This window comes from Pseudophryne corroboree, chromosome 4, assembly GCF_028390025.1.
Source record: "Pseudophryne corroboree isolate aPseCor3 chromosome 4, aPseCor3.hap2, whole genome shotgun sequence".
Taxonomy (NCBI): domain Eukaryota; kingdom Metazoa; phylum Chordata; class Amphibia; order Anura; family Myobatrachidae; genus Pseudophryne; species Pseudophryne corroboree.
The window spans coordinates 744,314,982-744,331,248 of NC_086447.1; the positions used below are offsets into that span (position 1 = coordinate 744,314,982).

General features: G+C 44.3%; 1 protein-coding gene across 2 annotated transcripts in view; it reads right to left on the minus strand.

Annotated features, from left to right (window-relative positions):
• SYNDIG1 (synapse differentiation inducing 1) overlaps positions 1 to 16,267 on the minus strand; it is a 624,247-nt gene that overhangs the window by 132,531 nt on the left and 475,449 nt on the right. For both annotated transcript variants that reach the window (XM_063918133.1, XM_063918134.1), the window contains exon 3: positions 2,482 to 2,619. In XM_063918133.1, coding sequence (XP_063774203.1) covers positions 2,482 to 2,619 — 138 coding nt within the window. The remainder of the gene's footprint in view (positions 1 to 2,481; positions 2,620 to 16,267) is intronic.

Here is a 16,267-nt window from a genome sequence, read left to right on the forward strand (position 1 = left end):
CTATTTCTCACTTGCAGTGCACAGGTTTTAGCTTACTGCCACTAAACTGACCCCTGACACCTAGCACAGTGAGACAGGATTAGACAGGCAAGTCTTAGAATACAGCCGCAAACTTGCTAAGTTCACAGAGTAGTAACAGAACCCCAGCAAGCTAAACGACTGACTCCAGTCTTACTGCTAGGTCTGGATTGGCAGAGTGTAATACCAAATCCCCAGGCCTATTTGCAGTAAGCAACAAACAAATACAAAGCTACACAGTACTGGCTAACTTTCATGAACTGACTAACCAACAAAGATTCAGCAGCATCTGCTTACCCTGAAAAGAGGCCTTATAAAGCAGGTGCTGTCCACGCCCCACTCAGACCTCACAGACTGTGAGCACAAAAACCAGCACCGGATCCCCTGCCGTGCACAGAGCCTATAACCACTGCACAGCAAAAGACCCGAACCGGAGTATCAGCTGCGCTCAGGTTACTCCACTAGCACTTGTCTCCCGGTTGCCATGACGACGTGGCAGCACAGGGCAGGAGACCCTAACACACCCCCTCTGTTAACTAGACTGCTGAACATACTGATCAACACACTTCCCCCTGTGCCAGCTAATATATTGTGTATTTATGTAGAATTATTTAAGATAATTATTTTCAAAACCTGCAATCAGCCCTTGGCCGACATTTGTGAAGGCTGCATTCCAAGGAAGTCATTCCAAGGATGCAAAGTTGGATCCAGAGTTTGAACTGGATTTGGACTTTGAACTACTCTAAAATCTCAAATGAAACGATTTTCCAAACACTGCAGCTCACGATCTTTATGTAGTATTACTTTTTCTTTCTTTTTTTAATGTGTCTTCACTCATGGGGGTAGATGTATTAAGCCTAGAGAAGTGATAAAGCAGTGATAAGTGCAAGGTGATAATGCACCAGCCAATCAGCTCCAATATGTAAATTGACAGTTAGGAGCTGACTGGCTGGTGCGTTATCACCTTGCACTTATCACTGCTTTATCACTTCTCCAGGCTTAATACATCTGCCCCTATATAGTTACTTATGTCATCTTGGTTATTATTCTGTTATCACCATGCACTTTAGAGATTGGGTTTGGGGGCCAGTCTCGTTCCAGGGGCCAGTCGCAATCAACAAGCTGCTGCAAGACTGCACACTCGAGTGAGGGAGATGCTAGGCTTGTTGCAGTTTACTCCATTATTTTTAGGTTTTTGTTAACGTTATCATAGCTTTATAGTGCTGTCACCACTGTTTTAATACCGCTGCATCCTGCCTCTGTATTTTTCTTCTTCTTCCCCGTCCACCTGAATGTTATACATCTGCTAATTGCGCACCCTGCCAGAGGTAACCTACGCAGTGCGTCCCACCTGGCTGCCTCAGATGGTTCTTTCATGGGTAGGATGCACAACACGTGGAACAATCCAATCGGTGCATATATTCTACATACGTTTTAGTCACCCATATATGTCTTCTACGGCTTATCTCACACATTCTAATCTTTGTAGTGCAACCAAGATGGCTTCATCACCTGGCACACCCATGGGTGGGATAAAAAGTACTTGGAACTAATGGTTATGTAAGCGTTCTGATTCCAGCTTTAGTGCACTGCAACTTCTCCATTTTGTGTCATGTCTTCTAGGCATTGCCTATTCCACACAGGGTAACCTATGTAGTGCACCCAAGATGGCTGCCTCACTTGGAACCTTTCATGGGTGGGTTATGTAACCTGTAGAATTTATTACCCAGAATGGCTGCACCAACCCTGCATTAAGTTCATTATGTACACTAAAGTCACTGTTTTTCAGTTTCTTTTTGCTGTAATACTAAACCTCTGTGCCATTGATGCCTGTAAAGCAACTTTTGAGCCCTGCTGGAGAAAAGCACAATATAAATATATATGATTGTTTATTATTACCATCAGCAAATGAATAATAATTGTGCAAAAAAAATGCAGAAATATATCATGTTTATGTTTTTTTGTTTAAGTACCACTGTGGTTATTCCTTTTCACTTAGAGAGACAGTGAAATATGTTATTTTACCAGGGGTGCCAAAACTTTTGTATGAAATTGTACATTTTGAATGTAAACCGCAACAGTTGACATTCCCAAACAATACCCTTCCTACTGCTATTGTTTCTTATCTGTTTATGAGAGATAAACAAATACACAAGCACTATAAATAAATGAAATGCAGGTAATGAATAAAATGATTAATAGTAGCTATTAGCAAAAAGCCCAAAGACAAATAAAACTTCTCTGGCTGCCAAAAATACATGCTTGCAATTAGAGACAAAGTTCTATACATGAATAATGTATCTCTGTGATAGAACCATTGCTGCTCCCCAGCTAAAAATGAACACATAATGTTAATCTGATGTAACAAGAAGTAGGATTTCTAGGAGACGGAAAATTCTGAGATTCATTATATGGAGTATTTGACAGGTATGTGTTAACGATTGTCACCAAATTCAAACTTACCTCGTGTGACAAATAAAAGGCAGCAATCCCCAAGGGCCAGAAACAGCACAGCATGGAAAATACACTGAGGCCAAGGTGATCCCTTGGTGGCATCATTAAGAAGTTGTCTTCACTTTCTGTGTCACTGGAATAGTCACTCTGTATAAAGCACAAATAAGAAAAAAAAAAGTGTTAATGTGCTGTAAAAGTAATAATAATATAAGATGCTGGCTACGATGTACATGGTATATAATTGGAGAATTTTGTACACCTGTTGGGTCTTTTTAAAATGGATGGAATATTTAGCAATACATCTTCCTCCTGTCATGGTAAACCAACTTAACGTACAACTGAGTGTTCAAAGGCAAAACATTATTTATACTGTATAATATAAACTAAAAACTAAATCTAAAATCTAAAATAAGACCTAATAAAATATAAATCTACACCAAATGGAATGTGTTAATTATAAAGACACTATTTGATTCCAAACTCCTGTAATTTTGTTTATTACTTTGTTTTCACCAGGCAGGGCTGGCCCTGACCAATTTGATGCCCTAGGGCCAGGCTGTTGCCCCATGTGAGACCTTAGAAGGGTGTGTGGCCTGACCGAATGGCCGTGACAGTAACTAGGCATGTGGAGACAGAGATGTCAGTGTCTCCAGCCATCAACTCTATTCCCCTTGTGTCTCTAGCCATCAAGTCTCACTTCACCTTGTGTCTCCACTCCAGCCATAATGGCTCTTCCCCTTGTGTCTCCAGCAATCAAGTCTCCCTCCACCTTGTGTCTCCAGGCATCAAGTGTCTCCCTGTTGTGTCTCCAGTAATCAAATCTCTCTCCTTTGTGTGTCTCCAGCATTCATATATTTTCCCCTTGTGCGTCTCCAGCCATCAAGTCTCCCTTCACCTTTTGTCTCCAGCCACCAAGTCTCTTCCCCCTGTGTGTCTACAGCAATCAAATTTCTACTCATTATGTGTCTCCAAAATATCAAACCTCCCCCCCTTGCGTGTCTCCAGTAATCATATAGCTCTCCATTGTTTGTTTCCAGCAATCCAATCCCCAACCTACTGTATCTCTTCAACAAGCTCTCATAATTTACTCACCTTTGCCATCTTCCCTCTGTTTCTCTCCTCTGCAGATCACTGTCAGCTGTGAATGATGCTGACGGGACCTTAGGTCACACCACTGTCACACTAATGGCAGCTGCAGGATCTATATGATCACTGCTATGTTGTACAGGCTTTCTGCTGCTGCTCTCCTGGCTGTCATGTAACATGACATGCAACGGTGCAGCAGTACCAGAAAGCCTGTACATCCCATCAGCAATTGCCTGGGGCAGATTGCCCATAGGCCCCCAGGAAGATTCCCGGTGGGCAGTTGAGGGCAGCATAATGTAGGGGCCTGTTTTGCTTGCTGACATGTGAGGGGTGGTGCTACTGCCCCATGGTTATACAGTATACCTCTGGTGCTGCCCATGTGAGGCCACTTCTACAAATTTTTCCAGGGCCACTTTCAGTTCCCTATCTGCCCCTGGAGATAGCCACTGTCAGATGGGACTTCTGAAATCTGGTGCTGGCGCATCAGAGTTTATATGCTCCTTGCCTATTCTAGATGTTCCTTATCCTTTTCTGGATGGCCAGTGGCTTTCCCAGAGTCCCCCAGGCATTTGCATATACTGCGTATGCCTAGGACCGACTCTGCCACCAGGTACTCTCAACAAATAGTCCTGGTGTCGTGAGCAGGAAGGGGCATATTCAGTTTAGCAGTGCAGGCTCCAGATAACCAAATTCTCCCTTGAATGCAGACACATTCACATGCCACTGTTGTACGTGGGTTAAATGGGGAGGGAAGGCTTGACTGCACACCCTAATTCATAAACATAATAAGAGGTGCTACCATGCTGAGACTTGTAGTTCCACAAACACACAACAAAAGAGAAAACGCAGTACACACTCTAGGAACACTGGCAATTAGAATAGTTGTAATAAACTATGCAATTTACCATGGAGTAAAATTGAGGTTCTTAGCATAATGTTTGCCAAGTGACATCATCAGGTATTTACCTAGCATTCTTAAGGTTACAAGTCCAGAGCACGGGAACCCCTGGGCCAGCACAACCCAACCACCCCATGGTATCACACTAGTGATAAGTAGCAGTTTAAGTGTTTAAAGGTGTTACATTACTAACACCTTGGGTGTACTGGCCTGGGGTACTGTGCTCTGGACCTCATGAGGTCACCTGGCAAAAATTATGCTAAGAACCTCAATATTACTCCATGTTAAACTGCAGCGTTTATTATAATTGTTCTGTGTTCTTAGTGTTTAGGGTATGCACCTTCATTTTCTCTTTTTTTAGTACATGGGATAATCCTGAACCAGGGCTTATTGGACTAATTCCTATTGTCAGTGTTATCAATCACATATTGAAATTGCCAGCACAGTTAAAAAATTAAAAGGAAGTATAGTATTAATTGAAAATACAAACATAGGTCCCTAATATAATTTGTGGGCTGGCTAAAAATATCTAAGGTGCATACAAACGGCATACAAACGGTACTCATATACCCATGTGTGTATCAGCAACAACGATGCGCGCACCCGTGGGTCACTAGCGACAGCCTCAGATCTGTTGTACATGCAAGAAGATCTGAAGCTGCCATGCTGCCCGTATGCAGCATAGCCCCCCCTCCCCCCCCCCAATGCGCTCATTCGTTGCTGCCGGCATCGTCAAGTGTGTATACATTTGCTGAAGCCAGCCCCCCGCTGTTTTTTGTTTTATTTTAGTATTTAGGATAATTGTTGAACAGCACAGAAAAGTCAATGAAGTCAATCTGCCCTTATACTGTATGCTCTTCCCAATTCACTCTTCAACTGTTTACCTCTCTTCTTAGTGTATAAGCTCTCAAGGGTAGGTCCCTCCTTCCTCCTGTTCTCCCCATAACACTTACCAAGCCACCAGTGCTTCTTGTATTTTGTCTCCAAGTTTCTTTCATTGGCTCAGTGTGTTCACCCTTACATAGGACACAGTTTAAATTGCCATTCCCTCTCTATGACTCACTTCCACTTTCCCTTCAACATACAATGACTTGCCAAACCCTTTACTCGTATCCTCATCCTAACTAGTCTACTGGTTTTTATTATTATTATTATTATTATTATTATTATTATTATTAATACTATTATTATCCTTTATTTATATGATGACACATGGGGCCACAGCACCATACAAACTATAGAAACAATATGAACAAAACAATAAAATAGTTACTTATAGACATTGGTATAATGCTCAAACAGCAGATTGGCAGCAGAACCCAAAGGCTTGGTGCTATTTGTGAGTGCTTACAATCTAAAGGTGAGTGGCTGACAGACAGCGGTGGCAGACAGTGGAGAGGCAACAAGCAAGGAACATGGAGCTGTGGGTTAGGATGAGAGCTGGTAGGCTTTGATAAAGAAGTGGTTCTTAAGAGCCAGTCTGAAGTTTTATAGAAAGGTGGTCAGTCTGAAAGGGAGAGAGTTCCAGTGGTAGGAAACAGCACGGACAAAATCTTGGAGTGGAAATGGGAGGAAGTACTCAGTAGGCAGGAGATGCAGCAGTAATTTGTAGAATGAAAAGGGTGAGTGGTAATGTGAATGGAGATGAGAGATGTAAATGGGAGAGGATTGAGTGAGGGCGTTGTGAGTGAGTATGAGATGCTTGAATTGGGAAGGGTAATGGGAGCCAGCGAATGGCTTGTAAAATGGGGGGGTGAGGTGGACATAGTATGTTTGGAGAGGAAGATGAGATGGGTAGCAGCACTGAGGACAACAGAGGTGGGCGACAGGGAGACCAGATAAGAGGAGGTTACAATAGTAGTTACTGCTGTGAAAATTAGTTTACATTTTATTGTACTTACAGTATGATATGTCGAGTTACACTATTTTAGTTATATTGCTCTTATGGAATTGTGGACACTGTGCCACTGTAAAAATAAAACAAGTGATCTGCAAATTGAAAATAACTTTTTGCTGAAAATGTATGTATTTGGAAAGCAATAGGGAATATTTCTGAATACTAGTGTAGAGTAAAAAAAACTCAGAATCTAACTATTTTTATAATTTAGTGCAGAAATAGAAATTGTCTGGTTACTATGGCATAATGAGCCTTTTCCTATGCACCAATTTTATAAATGTTCCCTCTTTTTTAAATGGGTACTGTAAAAGTACTGCATCAACATTCTTATAACATCATGTACATGCTTTTTTACCTACTGTATACATGTAATTATATTGATATGTATGGATATTTTGTTTTTCAAATCTATATATATAAAAGGCAAATGCCATTGACTCATCACAAAAGCTCCTGAACCATAAGGACTAGGAACTTGACATTTGGACAGTAGCTTGCTTTTGTGATGTAGGCACCCACTCAGAATGGATTTTTCAAAATTCCACCCACACAGGTGTTAAAAGGGGTGAGATGACCATTGGGAATTCCCCACTCACAGAGGAGAGTTAAGACAGCCGACCCAACCGTGGCTATAAAGAATGTATGGCGGTGGCAATACCAAGTTGCCAAGGGTGAGGACACAATGCTCTATTCCTGGACTTCCCTGTCTGTGGCAGTTGTACAGCAGTCCATTATTAAAAAAGGGGAGCCATATGAACTGCCACCCCTAAACACTGTAAAACATCGCTGGGTGTGACTCTCCTATTTGAATAATGGACTGCTCTGCAACTGCCACCGGCAAGGAAGTCCAGACTTATGGTTCAGGAGATTTTGTGATGAGTCAGTGGTATTTTCCTTTTAAGTACTTAACCAACCTTTTTCCAGTCAGGAGAGGATAGTGTCCCATTTATCAGAGGTTAACCTGTCACTTGTGACCCGGGCGCTTGATCAGAGGGGACGCCCCTAACAACCCCCCTCCCTCTGCGGTTGCAAGGAGCTAGACAAACTGCAGTGAATGAACTGAAAGTAAACTACAGCCCTTGCAAGGGCTACTGGGAACTGTAGTTTATTTTCAGTTTCTTCACTACAATGCGCCCGTCTCTGTGCAGTGAAGAAACTGAAAATCAAACACAGTGCTAAAGCAGTGGCAGCAGCATAACTCCCAACTGTCCCGATTTCGGCGGGACAGTCCCGCTAATTGGACACTGTCCCTCCCGCTGGTTGCAGTGTCCCGCGGGTGGGGGGGGGGGCAGTTGGGAGAGGTAGTGATCACCGCTGCTCTGCTTTGCAAAGCAGCAGGTGATCACACTGAATAGATGCCATGTGCATGAGCATGGCATCTATCAGCACAAGAAGGGGAGCCGAGGGCTGTCCAGCAGCTCATGGAGCGCTGGACACGCCCCCAAAATGATGAAAATGGGAATCGCGGCAGTAGGCCATGCCCCCTTACTGCGAGACCCCGCCCTCTAACTGATGTTTTGTCCCCTTTACCGCTGTGGGCGCGCCTTAGGCGTGGCGTGTCCCGATTCCCAAAGGACAGAAGTTGGGAGGTATGCAGCAGTAGCCCCTTAAACGCTTATAATAAATTGTTAACTGCATGGCTGCTGAAATGTTCCTTATTTTCCTGAGTATCTGTGAAATATCAAAATCAAGAAAAGACAAACAGCACAGCAGAACGGAGAGATCAGACGAGGGCTAAATGGATTTTTTCTGACTTTTTCAGTTTTGAATACCACGTGCGCTTGACTCATAGTACTATACATACAATCTGCAAAGATTGCAGAAAGCTTGTGTACAGATGGTACATAAGATTGCTTTTGTGCTGTACTTAAAAATAGGTGCATTTCAGTGCATATTGTAGTTTATGTCTTAGTAAATGACCTTCAATGTCTGCAAAAATAAATAATATGTATTCCTAGGTCACCGCTAGTAATTCCTAATTTGGTCATTTGTTATTGGTTGATACATTTTTGTTTACCCCATATCACCAAGCAATATCTCAGCTACAGGTAATAAGTAGGGATGTGCACTTGAAATTTTTCGAGTTTTGTGTTTTGGTTTTGGGTTCGGTTCCGTGGCCGTGTTTTGGGTTCGAACGCGTTTTGGCAAAACCTCACCGAATTTTTTTTGTTGGATTCGGGTGTGTTTTGGATTCGGGTGTTTTTTTCAAAAAACACTAAAAAACAGCTTAAATCATAAAATGTGGGGGTCATTTTGATCCCATAGTATTATTAACCTCAATAACCATAATTTCCACTCATTTTCAGTCTATTCTGAACACCTCACACCTCACAATATTATTTTTAGTCCTAAAATTTGCACCGAGGTCGCTGTATGGCTAAGCTAAGCGACCCAAGTGGCCGACACAAACACCTGGCCCATCTAGGAGTGGCACTGCAGTGTCAGGCAGGATGGCCCTTCCAAAAAATACTCTCCCCAAACAGCACATGACGTAAAGAAAAAAAGAGGCGCAATGAGTTAGCTGTGTGAGTAAGCTAAGCGACCCTAGTGGCCGACACAAACACCTGGCCCATCTAGGAGTGGCACTGCAGTGTCAGGCAGGATGTCCCTTCCAAAAAATACTCCCCAAACAGCACATGACGCAAAGAAAAAAAGAGGCGCAATGAGGTAGCTGTGTGAGTAAGCTAAGCGACCCTAGTGGCCGACACAAACACCTGGCCCATCTAGGAGTGGCACTGCAGTGTCAGGCAGGATGTCCCTTCCAAAAAATACTCCCCAAACAGCACATGACGCAAAGAAAAAAAAGAGGCGCAATGAGGTAGCTGTGTGAGTAAGCTAAGCGACCCTAGTGGCCGACACAAACACCTGGCCCATCTAGGAGTGGCACTGCAGTGTCAGGCAGGATGGCCCTTCCAAAAAATACTCCCCAAACAGCACATGACGCAAAGAAAAAAAGAGGCGCAATAAGGTAGCTGTGTGAGTAAGCTAAGCGACCCTAGTGGCCGACACAAACACCTGGCCCATCTAGGAGTGGCACTGTAGTGTCAGGCAGGATGGCCCTTCCAAAAAATACTCCCCAAACAGCACATGACGCAAAGAAAAAAAGAGGCGCAATGAGGTAGCTGTGTGAGTAAGCTAAGCAACCCTAGTGGCCGACACAAACACCTGGCCCATCTAGGAGTGGCACTGCAGTGTCAGGCAGGATGGCCCTTCCAAAAAATACTCCCCAAACAGCACATGACGCAAAGAAGAAAAGAAGAAAAAAGAGGTGCAAGATGGAATTGTCCTAGGGCCCTCCCACCCACCCTTATGTTGTATAAACAGGACATGCACACTTTAACCAACCCATCATTTCAGCGACAGGGTCTGCCACACGACTGTGACTGAAATGACTGGTTGGTTTGGGCCCCCACCAAAAAAGAAGCAATCTCTCCTTGCACAAACTGGCTCTACAGAGGCAAGATGTCCACCTCATCATCATCGTCCGATTCATCACCCCTTTCACTGTGTACATCCCCCTCCTCACAGATTATTAATTCGTCCCCACTGGAATCCACCATCTCAGATCCCCGAGTACTTTCTGGAGGCAATTGCTGCTGGTGAATGTCTCCATGGAGTAATTGATTATAATTCATTTTAATGAACATCATCTTCTCCACATTTTCTGGAAGTAACCTCGTACACCGATTGCTGACAAGGTGAGCGGCGGCACTAAACACTCTTTCGGAGTACACATTGGAGGGAGGGAAACTTAGGTAGAATAAAGCCAGTTTGTGCAAGGGCCTCCAAATTGCCTCTTTTCCCTGCCAGTATACGTACGGACTGTCTGACGTGCCTACTTGGATGCGGTCACTCATATAATCCTCCACCATTCTTTCAATGGTGAGAGAATCATATGCAGTGACAGTAGACGACATGTCAGTAATCGTTGGCAGGTCCTTCAGTCCGGACCAGATGTCAGCATCAGCAGTCGCTCCAGACTGCCCTGCATCACCGCCAGCGGGTGGGCTCGGAATTCGTAGCCTTTTCCTCGCACCCCCAGTTGCGGGAGAATGTGAAGGAGGAGATGTTGACAGGTCGCGTTCCGCTTGACTTGACAATTTTCTCACCAGCAGTTCTTTGAACCCCTGCAGACTTGTGTCTGCCGGAAAGAGAGATCCAACGTAGGTTTTAAATCTAGGATCGAGCACGGTGGCCAAAATGTAGTGCTCTGAATTCAACAGATTGACCACACGTGAATCCTGGTTAAGCGAATGAAGGGCTCCATCCACAAGTCCCACATGCCTAGCGGAATCGCTCTGTTTTAGCTCCTCCTTCAATGCCTCCAGCTTCTTCTGCAAAAGCCTGATGAGGGGAATGACCTGACTCAGGCTGGCAGTGTCTGAACTGACTTCACGTGTGGCAAGTTCAAAGGGCAGCAGAACCTTGCACAACGTTGAAATCATTCTCTACTGCGCTTGAGTCAGGTGCATTCCCCCTCCTTTGCCTATATCATGGGCAGATGTATAGGCTTGAATGGCCTTTTGCTGCTCCTCCATCCTCTGAAGCATATAGAGGGTTGAATTCCACCTCGTTAGTCGTTACCACCTCTTGCTTCAGATGATGGCAGGGCAGGTTCAGGTTTTTTTGGTGGTGCTCCAGTCTTCTGTACGCGGTGCCTGCACGCTGAAAGTGGCCCGCAATTCTTCTGGCCACCGACAGCATCTCTTGCACGCCCCTTTCGTTTTTTAAATAATTCTGCACCACCAAATTTAAGGTATGTGCAAAACATGGGACGTGCTGGAATTTTCCCAGATTTAATGCGCGCACAATATTGCTGGCGTTGTCCGATGCCACAAATCCCCAGGAGAGTCCAATTGGGGTAAGCCATTCTGCGATGATCTTCCTCAGTTGCCGTAAGAGGTTTTCAGCTGTGTGCGTATTCTGGAAAGCAGTGATACAAAGCGTAGCCTGCCTAGGAACGAGTTGGCGTTTGCGAGATCCTGCTACTGGTGCCGCCACTGCTGTTCTTGCAGCGGGAGGCAATACATCTACCCAGTGGGCTGTCACAGTCATGTAGTCCTGAGTCTGCCCTGCTCCACTTGTCCACATGTCCGTGGTTAAGTGGACATTGGGTACAACTGCATTTTTTAGGACACTGGTGAGTCTTTTTCTGACGTCCGTGTACATTCTCGGTATCGCCTGCATAGAGAAGTGGAACCTAGATGGTATTTGGTAACGGGGGCACACTGCCTCAATAAATTGTCTAGTTCCCTGTGAACTAACGGCGGATACCGGACGCACGTCTAACTCCAACATAGTTGTCAAGGCCTCAGTTATCCGCTTTGCAGCAGGATGACTGCTGTGATATTTCATCTTCCTCGCAAAGGACTGTTGGACAGTCAATTGCTTACTGGAAGTAGTACAAGTGGTCTTCCGACTTCCCCTCTGGGATGACGATCGACTCCCAGCAGCAACAACAGCAGCGCCAGCAGCAGTAGGCGTTACACTCAAGGATGCATCGGAGGAATCCCAGGCAGGAGAGGACTCGTCAGACTTGACAGTGACATGGCCTGCAGGACTATTGGCTTTCCTGGGTAAGGAGGAAATTGACACTGAGGGAGTTGGTGGTGTGGTTTGCGCGAGCTTGGTTACAAGAGGAAGGGGTTTACTGGTCAGTGGACTGCTTCCGCTGTCGCCCAAAGTTTTTGAACTTGTCACTGACTTATTATGAATGCGCTGCAGGTGACGTATAAGGGAGGATGTTCCGAGGTGGTTAACATCCTTACCCCTACTTATTACAGCTTGACAAAGGCAACACACGGCTTGACACCTGTTGTCCGCATTTCTGTTGAAATACTTCCACACTGAAGAGATGATTTTTTTGGTATTTTCACCAGGCATGTCAATGGCCATATTCCTCCCACGGACAACAGGTGTCTCCCCGGGTGCCTGACTTAAACAAACCACCTCACCATCAGATCCTCCTTGTCAATTTCCTCCCCAGCCCAAGCAACACCCATATCCTCATCCTGGTGTACTTCAACACTAACATCTTCAATTTCACTATCAGGAACTGGACTGCGGGTGCTCCTTTCAACACTTGCAGGGGGCGGGCAAATGGTGGAAGGCGCAAGCTCTTCCCGTCCAGTGTTGGGAAGGTCAGGCATCGCAACCGACACAATTGGACTCTCCTTTGGGATTTGTGATTTCGAAGAACGCACAGTTCTTTGCTGTGCTTTTGCCGCAAGTCTTTTCTTTTTTCTAGCGAGAGGATGAGTGCTTCCATCCTCATGTGAAGCTGAACCACTAGCCATGAACATAGTCCAGGGCCTCAGCCGTTCCTTGCCACTCCGTGTCGTAAATGGCATATTGGCAAGTTTACGCTTCTCCTCAGACGCTTTTAATTTTGATTTTTGGGTCATTTTTTTACTGATCTTTTGTGTTTTGGATTTTACATGCTCTGTACTATGACATTGGGCATCGGCCTTGGCAGACGACGTTGATGGCATTTCATCATCTCGGCCATGACTAGTGGCAGCAGCTTCAGCACGAGGTGGAAGTGGATCTTGATCTTTCCCTATTTTTTTAACCTCCACATTTTTGTTCTCCATATTTTGCGCACAACTAAAAGCCACCACAGGTATACAATGTAGATGGATGGATAGTATAGTATTACTTATACTTATGGACGACGAGTGACGACACAGAGGTAGGTACAGCCGTGGCCTACCGTACTGCTGCTTAGTGCTTATATATAAATATAATATACTGTATAACGGACCTGGTGGACAGTGTCAGCAGCAGACTGCTAAACTAGTATGAAGAAAGAAAAAAAAAAAACACCACAGGTATACAATGTAGATGGATGGATAGTATTACTTATACTTATGGACGACGAGTGACGAGTCGACACAGAGGTAGGTACAGCCGTGGCCTACCGTACTGCTGCTTAAGTGCTTATATATAAATATAATATACTGTATAACGGACCTGGTGGACAGTGTCAGCAGCAGACTGCTAAACTAGTATGAAGAAAGAAAAAAAAAACACCACAGGTATACAATGTAGATGGATGGATAGTATTACTTATACTTATGGACGACGAGTGACGAGTCGACACAGAGGTAGGTACAGCCGTGGCCTACCGTACTGCTGCTTAGTGCTTATATATAAATATAATATACTGTATAACGGACCTGGTGGACAGTGTCAGCAGCAGACTGCTAAACTAGTATGAAGAAAGAAAAAAAAAACACCACAGGTATACAATGTAGATGGATGGATAGTATTACTTATACTTATGGACGACGAGTGACGAGTCGACACAGAGGTAGGTACAGCCGTGGCCTACCGTACTGCTGCTTAGTGCTTATATATAAATATAATATACTGTATAACGGACCTGGTGGACAGTGTCAGCAGCAGACTGCTAAACTAGTATGAAGAAAGAAAAAAAAAACACCACAGGTATACAATGTAGATGGATGGATAGTATTACTTATACTTATGGACGACGAGTGACGAGTCGACACAGAGGTAGGTACAGCCGTGGCCTACCGTACTGCTGCTTAAGTGCTTATATATAAATATAATATACTGTATAACGGACCTGGTGGACAGTGTCAGCAGCAGACTGCTAAACTAGTATGAAGAAAGAAAAAAAAAACACCACAGGTATACAATGTAGATGGATGGATAGTATTACTTATACTTATGGACGACGAGTGACGAGTCGACACAGAGGTAGGTACAGCCGTGGCCTACCGTACTGCTGCTTAAGTGCTTATATATAAATATAATATACTGTATAACGGACCTGGTGGACAGTGTCAGCAGCAGACTGCTAAACTAGTATGAAGAAAGAAAAAAAAAACACCACAGGTATACAATGTAGATGGATGGATAGTATTACTTATACTTATGGACGACGAGTGACGAGTCGACACAGAGGTAGGTACAGCCGTGGCCTACCGTACTGCTGCTTAGTGCTTATATATAAATATAATATACTGTATAACGGACCTGGTGGACAGTGTCAGCAGCAGACTGCTAAACTAGTATGAAGAAAGAAAAAAAACACACAGGTATACAATGTAGATGGATGGATAGTATTACTTATACTTATGGACGACGAGTGACGAGTCGACACAGAGGTAGGTACAGCCGTGGCCTACCGTACTGCTGCTTCAGTGCTTATATATAAATATAATATACTGTATAACGGACCTGGTGGACAGTGTCAGCAGCAGACTGCTAAACTAGTATGAAGAAAGAAAAAAAAAACACCACAGGTATACAATGTAGATGGATGGATAGTATTACTTATACTTATGGACGACGAGTGACGAGTCGACACAGAGGTAGGTACAGCCGTGGCCTACCGTACTGCTGCTTAAGTGCTTATATATAAATATAATATACTGTATAACGGACCTGGTGGACAGTGTCAGCAGCAGACTGCTAAACTAGTATGAAGAAAGAAAAAAAAAACACCACAGGTATACAATGTAGATGGATGGATAGTATTACTTATACTTATGGACGACGAGTGACGAGTCGACACAGAGGTAGGTACAGCCGTGGCCTACCGTACTGCTGCTTAGTGCTTATATATAAATATAATATACTGTATAACGGACCTGGTGGACAGTGTCAGCAGACTGGTAAACTAGTATGAAGAAAGAAAAAAAAAACACCACAGTGTTTTTCAGGCAGACAAACGTATACTGGACTGGTGGTCACTGTCAGCAAAACTGTGCAGTGTGCACTGACTGTACTCCTGCTATAACTGCTCCCCAGTCCCCACAATTAGGCAGTGTGAGCAGTGCACTCAGCACAGATATATCATGCAGCAGTGCAGCACACTGAGTGAGCACAGATATGGATTGGTGGAGCGTTTTTTTTCAGGCAGAGAAACAACGGATTAAACTCAAAACCCTGCACTGTACTCCCTAACAGCTGCTCCCCGTCCCCAATCCTCCCCACAATTTATAACTAACTAAGTTCTACTATAACGGAGAGGACGCCAGCCACGTCCTCTCCCTATCAATCTCAATGCACGTGTGAAAATGGCGGCGACGCGCGGCTCCTTATATAGAATCCGAGTCTCGCGAGAATCCGACAGCGGGATGATGACGTTCGGGCGCGCTCGGGTTAACCGAGCAAGGCGGGAGGATCCGAGTCTGCTCGGACCCGTGCAAAAAAGGGTGAAGTTCGGGCGGGTTCGGATTCCGAGGAACCGAACCCGCTCATCACTAGTAATAAGTGCAAAAATCATTCAAATAATAAGGCCCTCCACTCAGAATGCTTAATCTCAGAACGTTTTCCCACTGATAAGCTGCAGTTTCACTTTATAATACCAATTTTCATGTAATCATCAGTTTATAAACTAAGTAATGTAGTCATGAACAATTCTTCAACAGCATTTAGTAAACTCAGAATTCAGCCTTCTGTAAAATTGTATTAGCATTGTAAAGTAAACCAATATATAGTCGTTTATTCCATGGTCATCTCTGTATACTGAAGTTTAGTATAGTCTTTCTTAATAATTCTTCTTAATTACTATCCTCAGGCGCATGCAGTGAAATGTTTTCAAAAAAACTCATAGCGTAGTTGGAATTAAGAGAGTATTTCTGAGAAATACTGAGCCTGGGTCAGACCAGGACGCAAATAAAACATTGGACGCAAGCACCAAATATTTTACTTATGCGCATATGTCCAAAACACACTGCAAATGCATCCGAACCGTCACCACTGGTTTGCGCAGATCAGAACTGCCGGCCATTCCAACCATATGGCTGGCGAAGGTTTGGGACACTGGATTGCTGCTCTGGGTACTGTGAGCAAAGCTCAGCTCCAATAGGGCAGCCCAGCATGTAGCAACCTCCTTTCCCCAAGCCCCCCGCCACTGCTGCCCACAGTTCCAGCACCAG